The sequence below is a fragment of the Mizuhopecten yessoensis genome, unplaced genomic scaffold (assembly GCF_002113885.1).
Source record: "Mizuhopecten yessoensis strain PY_sf001 unplaced genomic scaffold, ASM211388v2 scaffold8841, whole genome shotgun sequence".
In the NCBI taxonomy this organism is placed as follows: domain Eukaryota; kingdom Metazoa; phylum Mollusca; class Bivalvia; order Pectinida; family Pectinidae; genus Mizuhopecten; species Mizuhopecten yessoensis.
In genome coordinates this window covers 419,074-436,657 of record NW_018407749.1, presented here as the reverse complement: position 1 = coordinate 436,657, position 17,584 = coordinate 419,074, and the positions used below count along the sequence as shown (strand labels likewise).

The following is a 17,584-nucleotide window of genomic DNA, read 5'->3' as shown; positions in this document are numbered from 1 at the left end:
CACCCCCCACCCTAAATCCGCGCCTGCCCTGGTGACTTGGCAAAGGCGGTTTCTAAAATTATTTAAGCCTGCACTTGTATGTTGGTTTTTGTTAAAGTATTATGTATACGTTAAATTTCTATCTCTTGCAAGTAACATGGATTCAATTTAAATACACCCAATGTGTCATACATACAAGTTTCAGGTACGGTAACTACTCTCAAACTTGTATTAATCAAAAAACTATTTTAGTATATATTTTGATATGATGGATGTCTTGGTAAGCTTGTATCACAGAAATGGACAATATGTGTATTATTTACATTATTTTTATTGAAACTAATCCATTAAATATTATTACTACACATGACATTTGTACAGGCAATGATTCAATGTCTGACGATGTTACAGTGCGCTGTCATAGACAAGTTATTAGATAAATGACTCGAATTCTGTGTCAAACAATATTTCACTTACACGATTTCGTGTAAACTGTTCCATGACTTTAAAATAGATTGAATAATACAAGTAAAAACGATCACATTTTTGTTTTAGTGTAGGTAGTGTGCACTCTGCTTTCAGTTAAAATATTGACCGATAAACGTGATTTGAATTTTAAATAAGTGCAGCATTTTGGGAAACCCTCACAGAATAAATTATGAATGCGTAAAAGGTTAATTGAACAACATGACGAAATATATTCAGTAAAGTGTTTAGCTGTGCGTGTATCACTCCACCAGATGAATTTGTGCATTTATAAGGTAATTCCTGTATAGATCTTTGTAAAGAATTATACAAAACACATTTTACTGTCTGATATTAAGTTGACGGATACATAAATGATTTTATATTGGTTTTCATTTCACATGATAACGAAATGAAAATTCTCTTAAATACAGCTGTTTGAAGTGGTCTTTGGCGAACTTTAATATAACATGAATATCGATTAAGGAAAAAAAACACAGTATTTTCACATAACAAATACTTCATAAATGGTATGACTGATATATAGTTTACAATTATGGACATGTGTAACGCTGAATATGATGTGATATGAACCAGAGGAAGTAATATCAACCGACATGCCAAGGGGAGGTTAATATCACCTTTTTTAGGTTCATCTCACATCGCCCTCGTAAAATAAGATTAATCTCGGGGAAACAAATAATCGTGTTTCTCTTAAAACAAGGGCAATACATGTGTAATATCCACTTCCGGATTTCAATTGCCTATTTTACATGTACATGTATTGCGTCACAATGGGGCCACGGTAATTTTTATATTTGACAAATTTATTTACAGAATGACACCGAAGTTAAGTTGAAATAGGTCATGTTTATTCTTAGGATTTCGCAGAATAAAAAAAAACCCGCTGTCGAATGATTTTGTTAATCACCATACCAAGAGGATCGATTCCTATGATAGCATGACATTTGACATTACAGAGTAATGGAATTGATTCTGTAATGGACCGCCGCATTATCCTCTTAAAACGACGAACTATCTGTATTTCCATCTTCTTAGATTCGAGCATCATCCGACGACTCTTGCAGCGCCTATCCTCTTAAAAACTTCAGTTTGTGTTTACTCTGGGGATCAAACCCACGACTTACAGTACACACAACCAACGTCCGACCGAGCCAAAAACAGTCTTCGCGCCATAAACCGAATAAGGTCTACAGATGAGCTCTGTTGACAGGGGAATGCAAATCCATTCAAACCAATTTAGAACCTTCATAGTGAGGTGAAAGACTAGTTGACGTAATTGCAATCATTGGGCGTCTTACACGCTCATGATGGGGGAGGGGAGGGAGTGGGAGGGAGGCGGTAGGGGGTAAGGGCGTTACATATTCTCAACTGATGTTTGTGTTTATGCTATTTGAATATTGCAGAATGAAATTAACAGTTGCTATGGTTTGTTGCCATGCCTACAACAAGCCATTCTGCTGAGATTTTCAAATCTTGACTACAAAATAGATGAATATTAAGAAGAGCTCATTAAAAGAACTTAAAACCGCATTGTATTGACTTTGAAATTAGACCAAAGAAAAGATAAATTTTTTTTTATCTAAAATGTTAACCATAGAATTATTATATTCCTCTGATTAAAGGTGAAAAAGTCATGACTTCTATGAATATAAGTGTTTAAAAGTTTAAATATTAACTTTATTAACGAATATTAACGAAACTACAAGGTACCCCCTCCCATTATTCCTGGGAGTGGGTAATGCCATTCCAATACCTAGGCACGGTCGGGGATCGAGAAAAAAGACACCTGCTGTTTCCCACTGCATGTCTCGTAAGAGGCGACTCATGTGGGACTCCTGCTTTGCTTGGCAATACCTCGCTTCTAACGTTCGCCCAGGTGAGGAAGGTAATGGGTTATATGGGTCCCCAGGCCGGAACACACCAAAGTCATTCACATATAGTAGTTGACTTGTTATTCCCTGCTTAACGTTCAGCATTTAGGGACATGGCAACAACTGGTTCACCCGTTGTCAGTATAATGTGACTGGGCGGACTGGCCGAATGCTGTACTGGGTGCCTTCGACATGGTATTTCAGTGAGATAGCACTCTAAAGTCGGCATCATATCCGCGCTATCACAAGGCGGCACGTACACCAACATACTCTGTCTGCGGCACATATACACACATGCACGCATGCACAATACACATGGAGGCACGTCCCTTAATGACCTTAGCTGTGTTAATAGGAAGTTAAACACCATTAAACCAAACCAAATCAAACTGTACCTAGGCTATCGTAATCCAGTCAGGTCACTCCTCACTAAATTAACCCCGTATCCTGTCACTCAATACTGACCGAGTATGAACTTTACAAGATTGTCATATCCCGTCAGTATCGACTCGTCGGTTACAAGTATGATACACCAAATATACAGTCAGTACTAACGATACTACGCTGAATTATATAGGACATAACGATATGCGTTTACTCCTGTTACAACGAGACATTTAATCGTGTTTCATTATGGCGTTGTACTACGAGTATATTATCAGTACAACGATACAATATGTCGTTATAAGGAATTATATCCATATACTCTAAACAAAATCGTTATAAAGGTATGTCGGGTTACGAGAAACAGTGTCGTTATAACGAGATGTATCAATACACCAGTATCAAAGTCATTTTCACGAAATGTGTCGGTTTACGAGAAATGTTGTCGTTATAACGAGATGTGTCGATATGCGATAGAAAATGTCGTTATAACGAGATACGAAAATGTAACGGTAAAACAGTGAGTTGTAACGATAAAATAGTAAGCTGAAACGATAAAATATGTCGTTATAACAAGATACGAAAATGTTACGATAAAATAATGAGTTGTAACGATAAAATATGTTGTTATAACGAGATACGAAAATGTTACAATAAAATAGTGAGTAGTAATGATAAAAGATGTCGTTATAAGGATATGCGGAAATGTTACGATAAAATAGTGAGATATAACGATAAAATATGTCGTTATAACGAGATACGGAAATGTAACGATAAAATAGTGATTTGTGACGATAAAATTTGTCGTTATGACGAGATACGATATGTTACTATAAAATAGTGAGATATGTATAACGATAGAATATGTCGTTATAACCAGATACGAAAATGCTACGATAGAATAATGATTTGTGACGATTAATTATGTTGTTATAACCAGATCACAATAATACGTTGTCCTGAACCAGCCATCGCATTTAGTATTTCCCACAAAACAAGAGTACCTGTATGAAACTTATCACCGTGTCCAATATATTGTTTGTTTTATTACCTGTGAACAACAAAAATATTTTATTGTTTTTACCGTGAATTCCTTACACGCTGTAATATATATGTAATGCAGGTCCTTACAAGACCCTGTAACTCGGATATCACGGCCGAGCGACTATCAGCCAAAATACATTTACGCTAATTAAAATGTGGCGTGTCCGTCCCCCCGGGCAGTCGGCTGTCACCCCCGCCTTGGCGATGGGATGATGGATCGGGAAGGAGGCGTTTAGTCTTACGACGGTCATTGTCAGGATGTATTTACGCCTAAAACATAATATGTGTGCAAACATAAAAAGGTCAAGTAAGTATAGCGTGTATGTCGGAAATAAATTAATAAATTTCCCACTCCCTGTTTGTCAGTATTGACTGGGAAATAGAATATCGTCATCAATTATATGTATTTGTTCGAGCATATTGATATAGGCATCATGGTACAATCCTAACGGCCGTTAGACCACTGTCAATCCGTCTGGCTCTCTACTTTATATATGATATACTGATATGTATAATATTACATACGACGTGTCTAGCTTTTATGAATGTATCTTTCTTTTCTATCCATGAAGATATCTTTGATAAATGTCTGATGCATTTGTCCTTTAGAAGTGTCAAAGTCTGGAAGAAAAACACGCTTTAAAAGTCTCCCCCCCCCCCGCCTGAGAATTTTCTTTAAAAATCTGGTATTTTTGCCATTTTCCTCAATTTTTCCCCACATGGAACCCCCCCTCCCCCTTGAAATTTGGAACACTCCCCTCCTCCCCCCTCTGGAACAAATAGGCTGCTATTTGCTATTCTTAATACTTCACACTAGCCTCGTGGTTCTGTACTTTCAAGTTGTAGCACAGCAGGTTTTCTTGAAACTGTGTCACCAGTTATTTATTGTCGGTTTGTGTGGCGTGAAAACTGTTGCCAGGCAACACTAAAAGTGCGAACTCTTCAATCTTTGCTGATTGCCGTTTGTTAACAGTCAGCACCACGTAATTTATTTGTTTACTGGAATAGAAGGGATTATTTTGAAACGGAAGTAACTCTTAACAATTTCGTTTACTGTGGGGCCATGTTAGTTTCCATCATTGGACTGTAGTTTGTATGAAGCCCATGTAAATTATCAATCTGAAAAATTGTTTACTCCTCAAATCGCTGCGCATGCTCAGGAAGCAAATTGACGAGAAATTTGAAATCACTATCAATCAATTGTAACTATAAACCATACATACATGAAACAGACGATCAATTAAAGAGAAATGCTCCTGTAAATGACATGGTTTTGTATGTATCGTTACGAGAACATTTTCTCGTTTACGGAAAGTGCCGACGGTTCCCGATTGTAAAATATGCCAATGGAAAGGATCCCCGATGATCGGCTATTGATCAATTGACCTGGTACTATTATCTTGGAACATGTACTTAGTAATCATGATTTATTATTACCAACACTTTGAGACTAAATAGGCCTACTTATCTATTTCAAATGATTAATTATATTGAACGGTTAACTTACGTAAAGGAACTAATTGCACCATCCGTTGATCGTCAGAAAAGTCGATAATAACTTCAAAAGTTTTCATATTTATAAAAAAAAAAACCAGAGAAAAAACTCTTTTATCTTTATGCAGTGATAGATGTTCTTGATTAATATATGAAGACTATAAGGAAAGAAAATTATAGTCTGAAGCGGAATTATACCTTTGAAGTTTTGCTTTACGCTCCTGTGCATAATATGTCACAATCTACGTCACTGGAACGCTTTGGGAATGACTTTATGGCAAAATCAGACTCTTAGACCCGCCATAATCGTCATCATTATTGAACAATCGCAAGCTTGATCGGTGTAGAATGGGCTGGCTCTCCTTATCTCATTTAGACACCATCTTATATATCAGATAATGGCGTTTTAGCGATTTTACTGTAATCGCAAACCGTTCCGCTGAAAGACGCAGCGGTCAGACAAGCTATATAACGTTATCTTAACGAGTACATACATCCCCGTGTATTTTGCGGAGAAAATGCCCATGTGGTGGATTTATCATGACCAAATGTGATTAAGATTATTTTTTTCAGCACGAAAATATGTTTTAAGTTTCGCGACAATTATTTTTTTTTACATTCATACAAAATTTTAGGCAAATCGTAGATGTAAATCGGTCTGATTTTCATTGGCTGGTGTTTTTGTCAACCAATGAAAAACCAAGCTATATGTGATATCATGCCATTCAATTTAATGTAACGAGATTAGAGGTGGCAGAGTCAAACCTGTGAGAGTCGATCAAGAACGCTTATTTTGCACACAAGTATTTAGTATGTGATCAAAATGTACGTGTATCTTTAATAATTCGTTTTCACTTCAAACGATATTCATGATTCATCAAAAGGAAGTGTTGCAGAGAGGATGGTCTGTGTTTATTATTGATTTATATCGCGCCTCTAATCCGCAATGTTTATTCGTGGCAGCGCGTTCCCGTAAAACAAATGGTCTAGAATACAGTTATAAAGCATTTTCGTGGCACTGTGCTCGATGAAAACTGACGGAGCCGGCAAAGATTAATAGATATCCATGCTTCCAGACGGAATGATATGCCACTATAAATATTCGTCTCTTCCAGACGGTGTACCACGTCGGGTCAATTTCTAAGAACGAGGTTCAGATGTACATACAATACGTCACTGGGATCGATAGCATTTTTGTTTCCTGCATCATGCTTCTGTACTTCTTCTGTAGCTGTCAAGGGAAAACATGTTTGTCAACCTCTTTTGTCTTTTAATGGAAACTAGGACAACACGAATTGATAATTCATAGGAGCGTCGATAAGGTATCGGAATCACTTCGCCAGAAATGTGCATAGGATTGAATCGCCCCAAATCTTTTTTTTCAGGCACTGTAAGGTTTGTTGTAAAATTGAATGCTTCAGTACATTAGACCAATTCCAAGACCCATATTTGATGACGCCATGATCAGAGAAATGTTGTTCCCTACTTAACGTTGATCCTTTAGGGAAATCGCAACAAACAGTCAGTACAATGTGAGTGGATGGCCTTCCATGCTGAGTGCCTTAGGTATGACATTTCACTTAGGTAGCACTCCAAAGTCGACATTATATCCGCGTTACTGCAAGGAGTGAATACACCAACATACCGTCTCCAACACACATAGACAAATGAATATATATGCATAAAACTCATGAAGGCGCGTCCTTAAATGACATTAGCTGTTACTAGGACGCGTAACTTTGTAAAGCCCAAACCGAAAACTTTACAGGTTTGTTAGTGTGTAACTCTTTTAGAAAGGAGATAAAAAAAAGAGTCAGATAGCGTACAGCCTTAATACGTGAAAGCATGTTCCGTACGTGTAGATAATCACCACTGTTACAGTGTATAAACACAGTATAAAATCAATGTTAGCAAAGTTTTGACCAACAACCATGTGCACACCACACTGCCGCGTTGATTGACAAGTGGCTGTCGTAAATGCCTGCCACTATCTATAAAGGGCGTTAAACACGTGTGTATTTATAGTAAGACAATGATTTACCGCCACTAAGACTGACCCTCCCGTCATAATATCATTAATATAGCAAACCACATAAGATATGGATACCTTAACATGACGTTTGCATTCCAATAGATTCGAGGAAGGATTGCTCTGGTTAGGAATCTGATACTCAACCATGGTTCTTTTGTTGTAACTTCAAATGCTTTGTAATTGTGATCATGGCACCACAGGTGGGACGGGAGCTCCCAAGTCACGGAATTTCCGGATACCACTTCTGTTTATTGCAAACATAAAAACAATATAGGCGATGTTTTGTCGATGCTAATCACTGATGTCGGAGACCACTCAGGAAACAATTTAGAGTACATCAAGGACATGATAGCATATAAAAATAGAAGATAAGAGATCCTTAGTGTTTTATGGGGATAGCAGATAAAGTTCGACTTCTTGGATGAAGCCCTGATTTTTTAGTTCCCACATTAGTCGCCTTATACGATCATGCCATTTCTTAGGTACTAAGGCTCTTCAGTGTCCAAACCATTTTTAAGACTCTTTCGTCATATATCAATTGCTGTTGCAGAAGACATATTCTCTGACGTAATCCACCAATGTGTTCTTTTTTGTGCAGGTGTTTGGTGTTATGACAAGGCTCTTCTGGGGATAATCGCTTCCTCTGTCGTAGCCGGTGTCTTCTTCATCCTCATCGTCGTCATGGCGATCATGGTCACAATTTGGTAAGTGACGTAATCAATAAAGTGAAGTAACACAGAATATTATATATTTAACTTGAGATCAACGTATTCGCACAATTTGACCATAGTTGTCATAATCTGATGTTTGAGTTTTTAAAGAAGATGTGTTCGTTTTATTTTGGATTCCGTATTTTACATTAACATATTCATATCAACATATATCCGTTTCGATTTCTCTGATAACGAACTATACCGCTCTGTTTTAGTGTATGTGATTTATGCAAATACAACATATGTACTAAATCATGTTTTTTTTAATTAAACGATAATTATACGTGTAATTACAAGTAATTTATCATTTTATGACATCTAACATTTAATGAGTTATGAATACATCGATAAATATCTAAGACATAGATAGATTGATGCACATTGTATTAAATCATTTATGCATAACGAATAACAATACCTAGATATAAAAGTGTTAAGCGGTGTTGGAGTAGTTGCCTAGAAATGTGTTTGAACTTGAGTATTTTATCGATTTAAAATACAATAACGTTAGTGTTGATTTTGTTGACAATCATAGGCACCTTGGAGTAATTTTGGATAAAACTGTAAGTGGAGTACCTATATTGAAAATATTTGTATAAAGGTATCGAAGCAGTTAAGCGTTTTACGTAAATTGAAATTTATTGTGAGTAGAAGAACTTTAAGTAAAATTTCTAGATCGTACATTCTTCCTCTATTAGAATACTGTTGTGAGGTATGGGATGGGTGCACTCTCGGTGACGCAGACAAATTAGAAAAACTTCAGCTTGAGGCTGTAAGGATTATCACATGGTTATCATCTTACTCAAGTAAGAGAATCATTGTATTTTGAAACTGGTCTAGAAACGTTATCTGAACGTAGAACTTGGCGGAAATTATAAGTGTTTTACAACATCCATAAGAATCTTACACCTAACTATCTTACCTCTTTACTTCCCCCTACAATTTCAGAAAACACACTATAACCTCCGTAATGCTGAAAATTACTGTATACCTAATTCACGACTTCAATTAACAAATTTGTCTGTTATCCCCTCCACAATCCGAATCAGGAACCAGTTAGACCTTAATATAAGACACAGCGTTTTATATAAAGCTTTTAAAGATACTCTTTGTAGGCTTAATACATCAGAAGTCCCTATATATTATCTCCTTGGTGATCGAAAAAGTAATATTTTGCAAACCAGATTGAGAAATAGCTCTAGTACCTTAAACAATCACTTATTTCATGCTAATTTAATAAATTTTCAGCATTGTCAATGTGGACATCCTATCGAAGATACATTTCACTTCATTTTTACTTGCAATAATTATGCGGATCAGAGAATTAAACTCTACCGCGAATTAAATGATTTCATTCCACTTAACTTGCAGCTACTACTATACGGTAATAGTGAATTGTCATATCAAGAAAACATCCTAATAGCCAAACAGACGCACCAATTTATTCTATAGATACTAACAGATTTTGAGTATATTTTCCTGCACTCCTTCATGTTTACCAACTAATCCGAATCTCTGTTCAAATGTAATCGTTTTAAACTTATTTTGATTGATGTTACGCTGCAATACTACTTGGTGGTTGAGTTAGAAGGATTAAGAAAAAAAAGTTCCAAACATTTTGCAATTTTGTGTATAATTTCCTATATCTTTAAACAGGGAGGACATTGAGATAGCTAAAGGGAAGGTTAAGATTCCTCGACATAGGTACAACCGTTTCAGAGGCCACACTCCGGACAGTTCGGCCTCCACTGACCACAGTATAGAGATGACCGCTGTGCCCATTTGGGCCGGAATTCCACCACCAGCATGGAGAGGTACGCTTTCCGGAAGCACAAGAGCATTATGGGAATGCTACCTCAAACCGGAAATGAGAAGAAAAGCAATGCCATATCTTATATTTTCTGGAAATTTTGATTGGTTCAGAGAAGGGGGAGGTGTTGGGAAACGGGGTTAAACATTTTGATAGAGATTTAGATATAGACAAGGGAGGGTTGTTATTTGCACATTTGCTGTCTATTCAACTTATCTTGTTAGCAATTAGGATGAATATTAACGAAATCACGTTAGAAAATGACGTTCAGCCTGCGTTGGTAGTTAAAAAAGGGGGAAAATAACCATCGAACTCGATAAGATTAGAGGTCATGGGTTTTCTTTGCACGGCAAGCAAATGTCATAAAGTTATAATTTCTTTTGATATTCAATGAAAGTCACAAAAAAGGAATACGATCATATACATTACTAACTTTGGTAGGATAAGGGGAGGTAATTTAGATAATGAACGTTAACCCGGTTGTTTCAACGGTGTGATGGCGTTTTTATATTCTGTAAAAATGTTGATCAGTAAAAGTAATCCCAATTATTATGTGCGTTCAAGTAGAAAATGAACATGTTTTACAATGTACATGAAACTGATTAGTTTGGAATTATCGACATGACCTTTTAAATAGTTAAAAATAGATAGCATAAGTACTCGAGAATACATTGATTGATTACATGTATCATTTTGTTCAGATTATCTGTTTCGTTAATAACTGGCGACATTGACCAATCTGGATACCACACGTCCCTATCCGGCGACATTAACAAATTTCTATACCACACGTCCCTATCTGGCGACTTTGACCAATCTGTTTACCACACGTCCCTATCCGGCGACATTGACCAATCTGTATACCAAACGTCTCTATCCGACGACATTGACCAATCTGCATACCACACGTCCCTATCCGGTGACATTGACCAATCTGTATACCCCACGTCCCTATCTGGCGACATTGACCAATCTGTAGACCACTCGTCCCTATCCGGCGACATTGACCAAACTGTATACCACACGTCCCTATCGGGCGACATTGACCAATCTGTATGCCACACGTCCCTATCCGGCGAAATTGACCAATCTGTATACCACGCGTCCCTATCCGGCGACATTGTCCAATCTGTATACCACACGTCTCTATCCGACGACATTGACCAATCTGTATCCCACCCGTCCCTATCCGGCGACATTTACCAATCTGCATACCACACGTCCCTTTCCGGCGACATTTACAAATCTTTATACCACTCGTCCCTAACCGGCGACATTGACCAATCTGGCTACCACACGTCCCTATCCGGCGTCATTAACAAATTTCTATACCACACGTCCCTATCCGGCCACATTTACCAATCTGTATACCACACGTCTCTATCCGACGACATTGACCAATCTGAATACCACACGTCCCTATCCGGCAACATTGACCAATCTGGATACCACACGTCCCTTTCCGGCGACATTGGCCAATCTTTATACCCCCCGTCCCTTTCCGGCGACATTGGCCAATCTTTATACCCCCCGTCCCTTTCCGGCGACATTGACCAATATTTATACCACACGTCCCTATCCTGCGACATTGACCAATCTGTATGCCACACGTCCCTATCCGGCGAAATTGACCAATCTGTATACCACGCGTCCCTATCCGGCGACATTGGCCAATCTTTATACCCCCCGTCCCTTTCCGGCGACATTGACCAATATGTATACCACACGTCCCTATCAGGCGACATTAACAAATTTCTATACCACACGTCCCTATCTGGCAACATTGACTAATCTGTATACCACTCGTCCCTATCCAGCGACATTGACCAATCTGTATGCCACACGTCCCTATCCGGCGAAATTGACCAATCTGTATACCACACGGCTCTATCCGACGACATTGACCAATCTGAATACCACACGTCCCTATCCGGTGACATTAACAAATTTCTATACCTCACGTCCCTATCTGGCGACATTAACCAATCTGTATACCACACGTCTCTATCCGACGACATTGACCAATCTGAATAACACACGTCCCTATCCGGTGACATTAACAAATTTCTATACCTCACGTCCCTATCTGGCGACATTAACAAATTTCTGTACCCCACGTCCCTATCTGGCGACTTTGACCAATCTGTTTACCCCACGTCCCTATCCGGCGACATTAACAAAATTCTATACCACACGTCCCTATCTGGCGGCATTGACTAATCTGTATACCACTCGTCCCTATCCGGCGACATTGCCCAATCTGTATACCACACGTCCCTTTCCGGCGACATTGACCAATCTGTATACCACTCGTCCCTATCCGGCGACATTGACCAATCTGTAGCTTTGATGATGCATAATTGTCTCGTTTGTTTCCATTTCACAGAGGCAGAACCAATTCAAATCCCTAGGTGAGTTTTGATTTTTAATACATTTTACTGGCTATTTGTGGTATAAAAAATCGATTTCTATAACAATCTCTCGTCGTTGTCAACGAATATATTATTATTAACTGCAAATCTAAACCTGATCATTAGATTCCGCAATAGCATTTCTCCATTTCCGACTGACGAGCGCATTGCATATGTATTTTATAAATAGAGACATATACATGTCTCTGTAAAAATTACACATGCATCCATATATCTTAATCAGATAAATGTGCATCCATGATTGTTTATTTGTCTCTAGACTAAATAGAGGTTTATCCGTCTGTGACCAAGAGACGTTTACATGCCTTTTACCTTATTACAAGACGTATACATATGTCTCTGACTAAAAAAGAGACTATCTATGTTTATGACCCAGAAAAATACAAGAGATACATCCTTGTCTCTGACCTAGCCGTACACATGACTCAGCCTCATTTACAAACGTATCCTTGTATGTGTGACCCAGAGAGATACATCCGTGTCTCTGACCTAGCCGTACACATGACTCAGCCTCATTTACAAACGTATCCTTGTATGTGTGACCCAGAGAGATACATCCGTGTCTCTGACCTAGCCGTACACATGACTCAGCCTCATTTACAAACGTATCCTTGTATGTGTGACCCAGAGAGATACATCCTTGTCTCTGACCTAGCCGTACACATGACTCAGCCTCATTTACAAACGTATCCTTGTATGTGTGACCCAGAGAGATACATCCTTGTCTCTGACCTAGCCGTACACATGACTCAGCCTCATTTACAAACGTATCCTTGTATGTGTGACCCAGAGAGATACATCCTTGTCTCTGACCTAGCCGTACACATGACTCAGCCTCATTTACAAACGTATCCTTGTATGTGTGACCCAGAGAGATACATCCTTGTCTCTGACCTAGCCGTACACATGACTCAGCCTCATTTACAAACGTATCCTTGTATGTGTGACCCAGAGAGATACATCCTTGTCTCTGACCTAGCCGTACACATGACTCAGCCTCATTTACAAACGTATCCTTGTATGTGTGACCCAGAGAGATACATCCTTGTCTCTGACCTAGCCGTACACATGACTCAGCCTCATTTACAAACGTATCCTTGTATGTGTGACCCAGAGAGATACATCCTTGTCTCTGACCTAGCCGTACACATGACTCAGCCTCATTTACAAACGTATCCTTGTATGTGTGACCCAGAGAGATACATCCTTGTCTCTGACCTAGCCGTACACATGACTCAGCCTCATTTACAAACGTATCCTTGTATGTGTGACCCAGAGAGATACATCCTTGTCTCTGACCTAGCCGTACACATGACTCAGCCTCATTTACAAACGTATCCTTGTATGTGTGACCCAGAGAGATACATCCTTGTCTCTGACCTAGCCGTACACATGACTCAGCCTCATTTACAAACGTATCCTTGTATGTGTGACCCAGAGAGATACATCCTTGTCTCTGACCTAGCCGTACACATGACTCAGCCTCATTTACAAACGTATCCTTGTATGTGTGACCCAGAGAGATACATCCTTGTCTCTGACCTAGCCGTACACATGACTCAGCCTCATTTACAAACGTATCCTTGTATGTGTGACCCAGAGAGATACATCCTTGTCTCTGACCTAGCCGTACACATGACTCAGCCTCATTTACAAACGTATCCTTGTATGTGTGACCCAGAGAGATACATCCTTGTCTCTGACCTAGCCGTACACATGACTCAGCCTCATTTACAAACGTATCCTTGTATGTGTGACCCAGAGAGATACATCCTTGTCTCTGACCTAGCCGTACACATGACTCAGCCTCATTTACAAACGTATCGTTGTATGTGTGACCCAGAGAGATACATCCTTGTCTCTGACCTAGCCGTACACATGACTTAGCCTCATTTACAAATGTATCCTTGTATGTGTGACCAAGAGAGATACATCCTTGTCTCTGACCTAGCCGTACACATGACTCAGCCTCATTTACAAACGTATCCTTGTATGTGTGACCCAGAGAGATACATCCTTGTCTCTGACCTAGCCGTACACATGACTCAGCCTCATTTACAAACGTATCCTTGTATGTGTGACCCAGAGAGATACATCCTTGTCTCTGACCTAGCCGTACACATGACTCAGCCTCATTTACAAACGTATCCATGTCACTCACACAGCTCTTACCGACCTTATATAGTTTTGTCGGAAACATTTTTGTTGTTAATATAATCTAAATATGATATCTGTTGTTTTGTCAGTGACCACAGCCATACAGAGGATCAAGTGGTATGTATGTCTTAGAAGCTTTGACTATGAATCCCTTTATCCGGACTCCCTTTAATCGGACTTCCTTTATCCGGACTTCTTTAAATCAGACTCCCTTCACCCGGAACCCCGTTCTCTGGTCTCCCTTCATTCGGGACCCCTTATTCAACAGGACTCCTTTTCTGTGATCCAACTGAATTTGAACTCCGGCTTGTACAAGATTTTTTTACCTTAAGTTTGCATTGCGTAGGTGAATTTGCCACCATATTTCCTAGAAATGTTTGACACCAATAATGATTAATTGAAAATAGGATGCTGATTAAATAATAATGTCATTCCTTTCTCTGAAGTTATAGAACCAATAACAGAATTGAGATACGTTCTCTTCAGATTACACCTGCTGTTACTCACGGCATGTACATTGTATAATAAGAGGCGACTTATGTGGGACCCCCCCCCCCCTGCAAAATTGGGGCTTTACGTTTGTGCTCTCTATTTGGTGACACGAAAGCGACCAAAATAAATCTGCTGCACCCATTGCAATATTTGGAACTTTATATTTCTCTCTAGTTCTAAATACCCTTTATTTCATAGTGCCTTGATTGGTTTGTTTTTGGTTTTATTTGGGTTAATGTCCTATTAAAATCTAATGTAATTTAAGGACGTGCCTCCATGTGTGTTGTGTATGCTTGCATGCGTGTATGTGTGCCGGAGACAGGGTATGTTGGTGTATTTGCCACCTTGTTATAGCGCGGATCTGATGCCGATTTTATAATGCTATCTCATACACACATGCACGCTTACACAACACACATGGAGGCATGTCATTTAATGCGTAGGTCTCGAACCCTCGACCCAGTGGTGGAGGGCTGGTGGTAGCAGAAATGTCAGACGCCTTAACCACTTGGCCACCGCGACTATTTATTTATTCATTTATTGTTTTTAAACTTGTCATAATCCTGACCAATCTCACATTTTTTTAAACAAAAATACCACATGTGATTGTAACATTCAGCGTCCTAAACATCTCTTAGCATATATGGACAGAAGTGTCATCGCGAATTCTGATCCTTCTACTTAAGAGCCCTACAAGCGAAACCACTCTTACTGTAAAAACAAAACCGAACCTTAACGAAACAATATCTGATCAATATATAACAACCATATTTTCGATTTACAGGAAAGAGAATTCTATTTTACACAAATAATGCCAGCTGGGCCAAATTCGGATCCTGCGGTGATTATATCGGAATCTAATGACGATCACAGCCACCAGACCGGATATGATTATCAAGGGACCTCGAACCGGACTTCAAGTTCAACAAACAGGCTATCTGCATCCTCAAATCGTTTTTCTGGTTCAACTCATCGGGTGTCCGGCACAACTGGGAACACCACACTCCCATCTAGTGCCCGAAACAGTCACAGAGCCCACTCAGCTGTGCGGTTGTCGAGTTCAAATTTGTCTCGTTCGCATTCGGAAGTAATTTTGGTTCCCGGAGGTGAAATGACCATGGATAGTCATCGCGCTGGATCAATAGCAACCCTGGACCGTATGACGGAAACAGACGAAAAAGGTAACAGGTTCCAAGAACAATATGCACTATGAGCATACATATTGGACGTCCAAAACAGTCTTTGTCCTCCATATTTTTAGTAGGCAACTAGACCAATGGACCGTTTAGAAAACCCATAGCATTATGGGACAAGAGGCCCAGAGGGCCTGTATCGCTCACCTGTTTCTTTTGTTACATGAAACTGACATAAAGATAATTTCAGACCAAATTTGGAAACTAGAACACAAGACATTTTAACACCTCTTAAACGGTTCTTAAGATACTGTTGTTTGACATTTGAAATTTGAAATTTTATTTTAAAAACTTTTAACCCACGTTGACCTTTGACTCCGGCTAGCACTGAAAGTTGACCTATGACCGCATTATTGTAGTTAAGAAAACGATTCACATAGCTGGTCTACATATTATACCCAAGTATCATGACTCTAGACCAAATGGTCCTTAAGATATTGTTGTTTGAAGTTTTTAACATATTTGACCCCTGTGACCTTCAAAAAAAGGTAAAGGTCATTTTGCTGAGGAGCATTCCATCCAGGTACCTGCTGACCAAATATCATGACCCTGGACTTTATGGAACTTGAGAAGAAGATTGTTAAAGCTTTTAACACATATTGACCTTTCACCCCCGACTAGCATTTAAAGTTGACATTTGACCCCATTACTGTAGGTCCTCCAGTTCTTCAGAAGAAGTCGTTCAAAATAAAAAGTTGACGGACGGACGACGGACGACGATACCTTATCTTGCTTTGAACTTGACAGTCGACAAACGCAAAATTCACTTCCACATGATGCTCTTGAGCTTCATTTTAACAGGGATTTAATTTCATGAATTTAATTATCGTTATGAAAAATTGTAGCATGTTTTGTTAAGGGTACAAATACAGCGTTATGAAGAAATTATTCACGAAACGGGAAAACTAGTATTACGTTTGTATGAATGACTATCTCAATTAAATATGAATACATAGTGAATATCTAACTGAGCGCATTATGAGAAATATACCCTCTCATTATTTGTGTTTTATGTTTTAGTCACGTCATTCTGATGAGGAAGTTCTTCCAGAAAATACGATGGCACACATTTTGTCTCTTGTTCCTTCACATAGCAGAACAGTGCTCCGAAACAATATATATATATATAACTAATTGCTTTCAATAAACATAAAGAAAAGAACATTTTTTTAGTCCGTTGCTTCAGTTTTTTCTATGGAAGTTATAATCCGGTTACTAATTGATGCTGAGTTTTATCAATCGGAACACAGTACAAGTATGGAAAACGATTTGATCGAAATAAATAAACATCTCAGTATTTATGAAGAAAGAAGTTCAGATTCGAACAACGAACATCCAGAAATCTAATTTCCGGATTGTAGAGTTTTCCACTATTTTTCGGATCTGATGAGATGTATATTCATAGTTCATTGTATCGTGCTTGTGACAATCCCTTGCTTAAATTGAGATGTCATCCTACTGGTTCTGTTTACCTAAATGATAATCAGTGCTAAA

At 38.8% G+C, this 17,584-nt stretch overlaps 1 protein-coding gene across 2 annotated transcripts in view; it reads left to right on the top strand.

The window, feature by feature from the left end:
- Positions 1-17,581, top strand: part of LOC110456762 — a 23,375-nt gene extending 5,794 nt beyond the window's left edge. Inside the window, exons 1-7 of one of the 2 annotated variants that reach the window (XM_021507710.1) lie at positions 668-740; positions 7,892-7,997; positions 9,663-9,820; positions 12,203-12,227; positions 14,495-14,522; positions 15,682-16,078; positions 17,111-17,581. In XM_021507710.1, the coding sequence (XP_021363385.1) occupies positions 7,975-7,997; positions 9,663-9,820; positions 12,203-12,227; positions 14,495-14,522; positions 15,682-16,078; positions 17,111-17,124 (645 nt within the window). In that variant the 5' untranslated portion in view covers positions 668-740; positions 7,892-7,974 and the 3' untranslated portion in view covers positions 17,125-17,581. Of the gene's footprint in view, positions 1-667; positions 741-7,891; positions 7,998-9,662; positions 9,821-12,202; positions 12,228-14,494; positions 14,523-15,681; positions 16,079-17,110 lie in introns of those variants that run through there. The other variant, XM_021507709.1, reaches the window with a different exon arrangement.
- Positions 17,582-17,584: the final 3 nt, after the last annotated feature.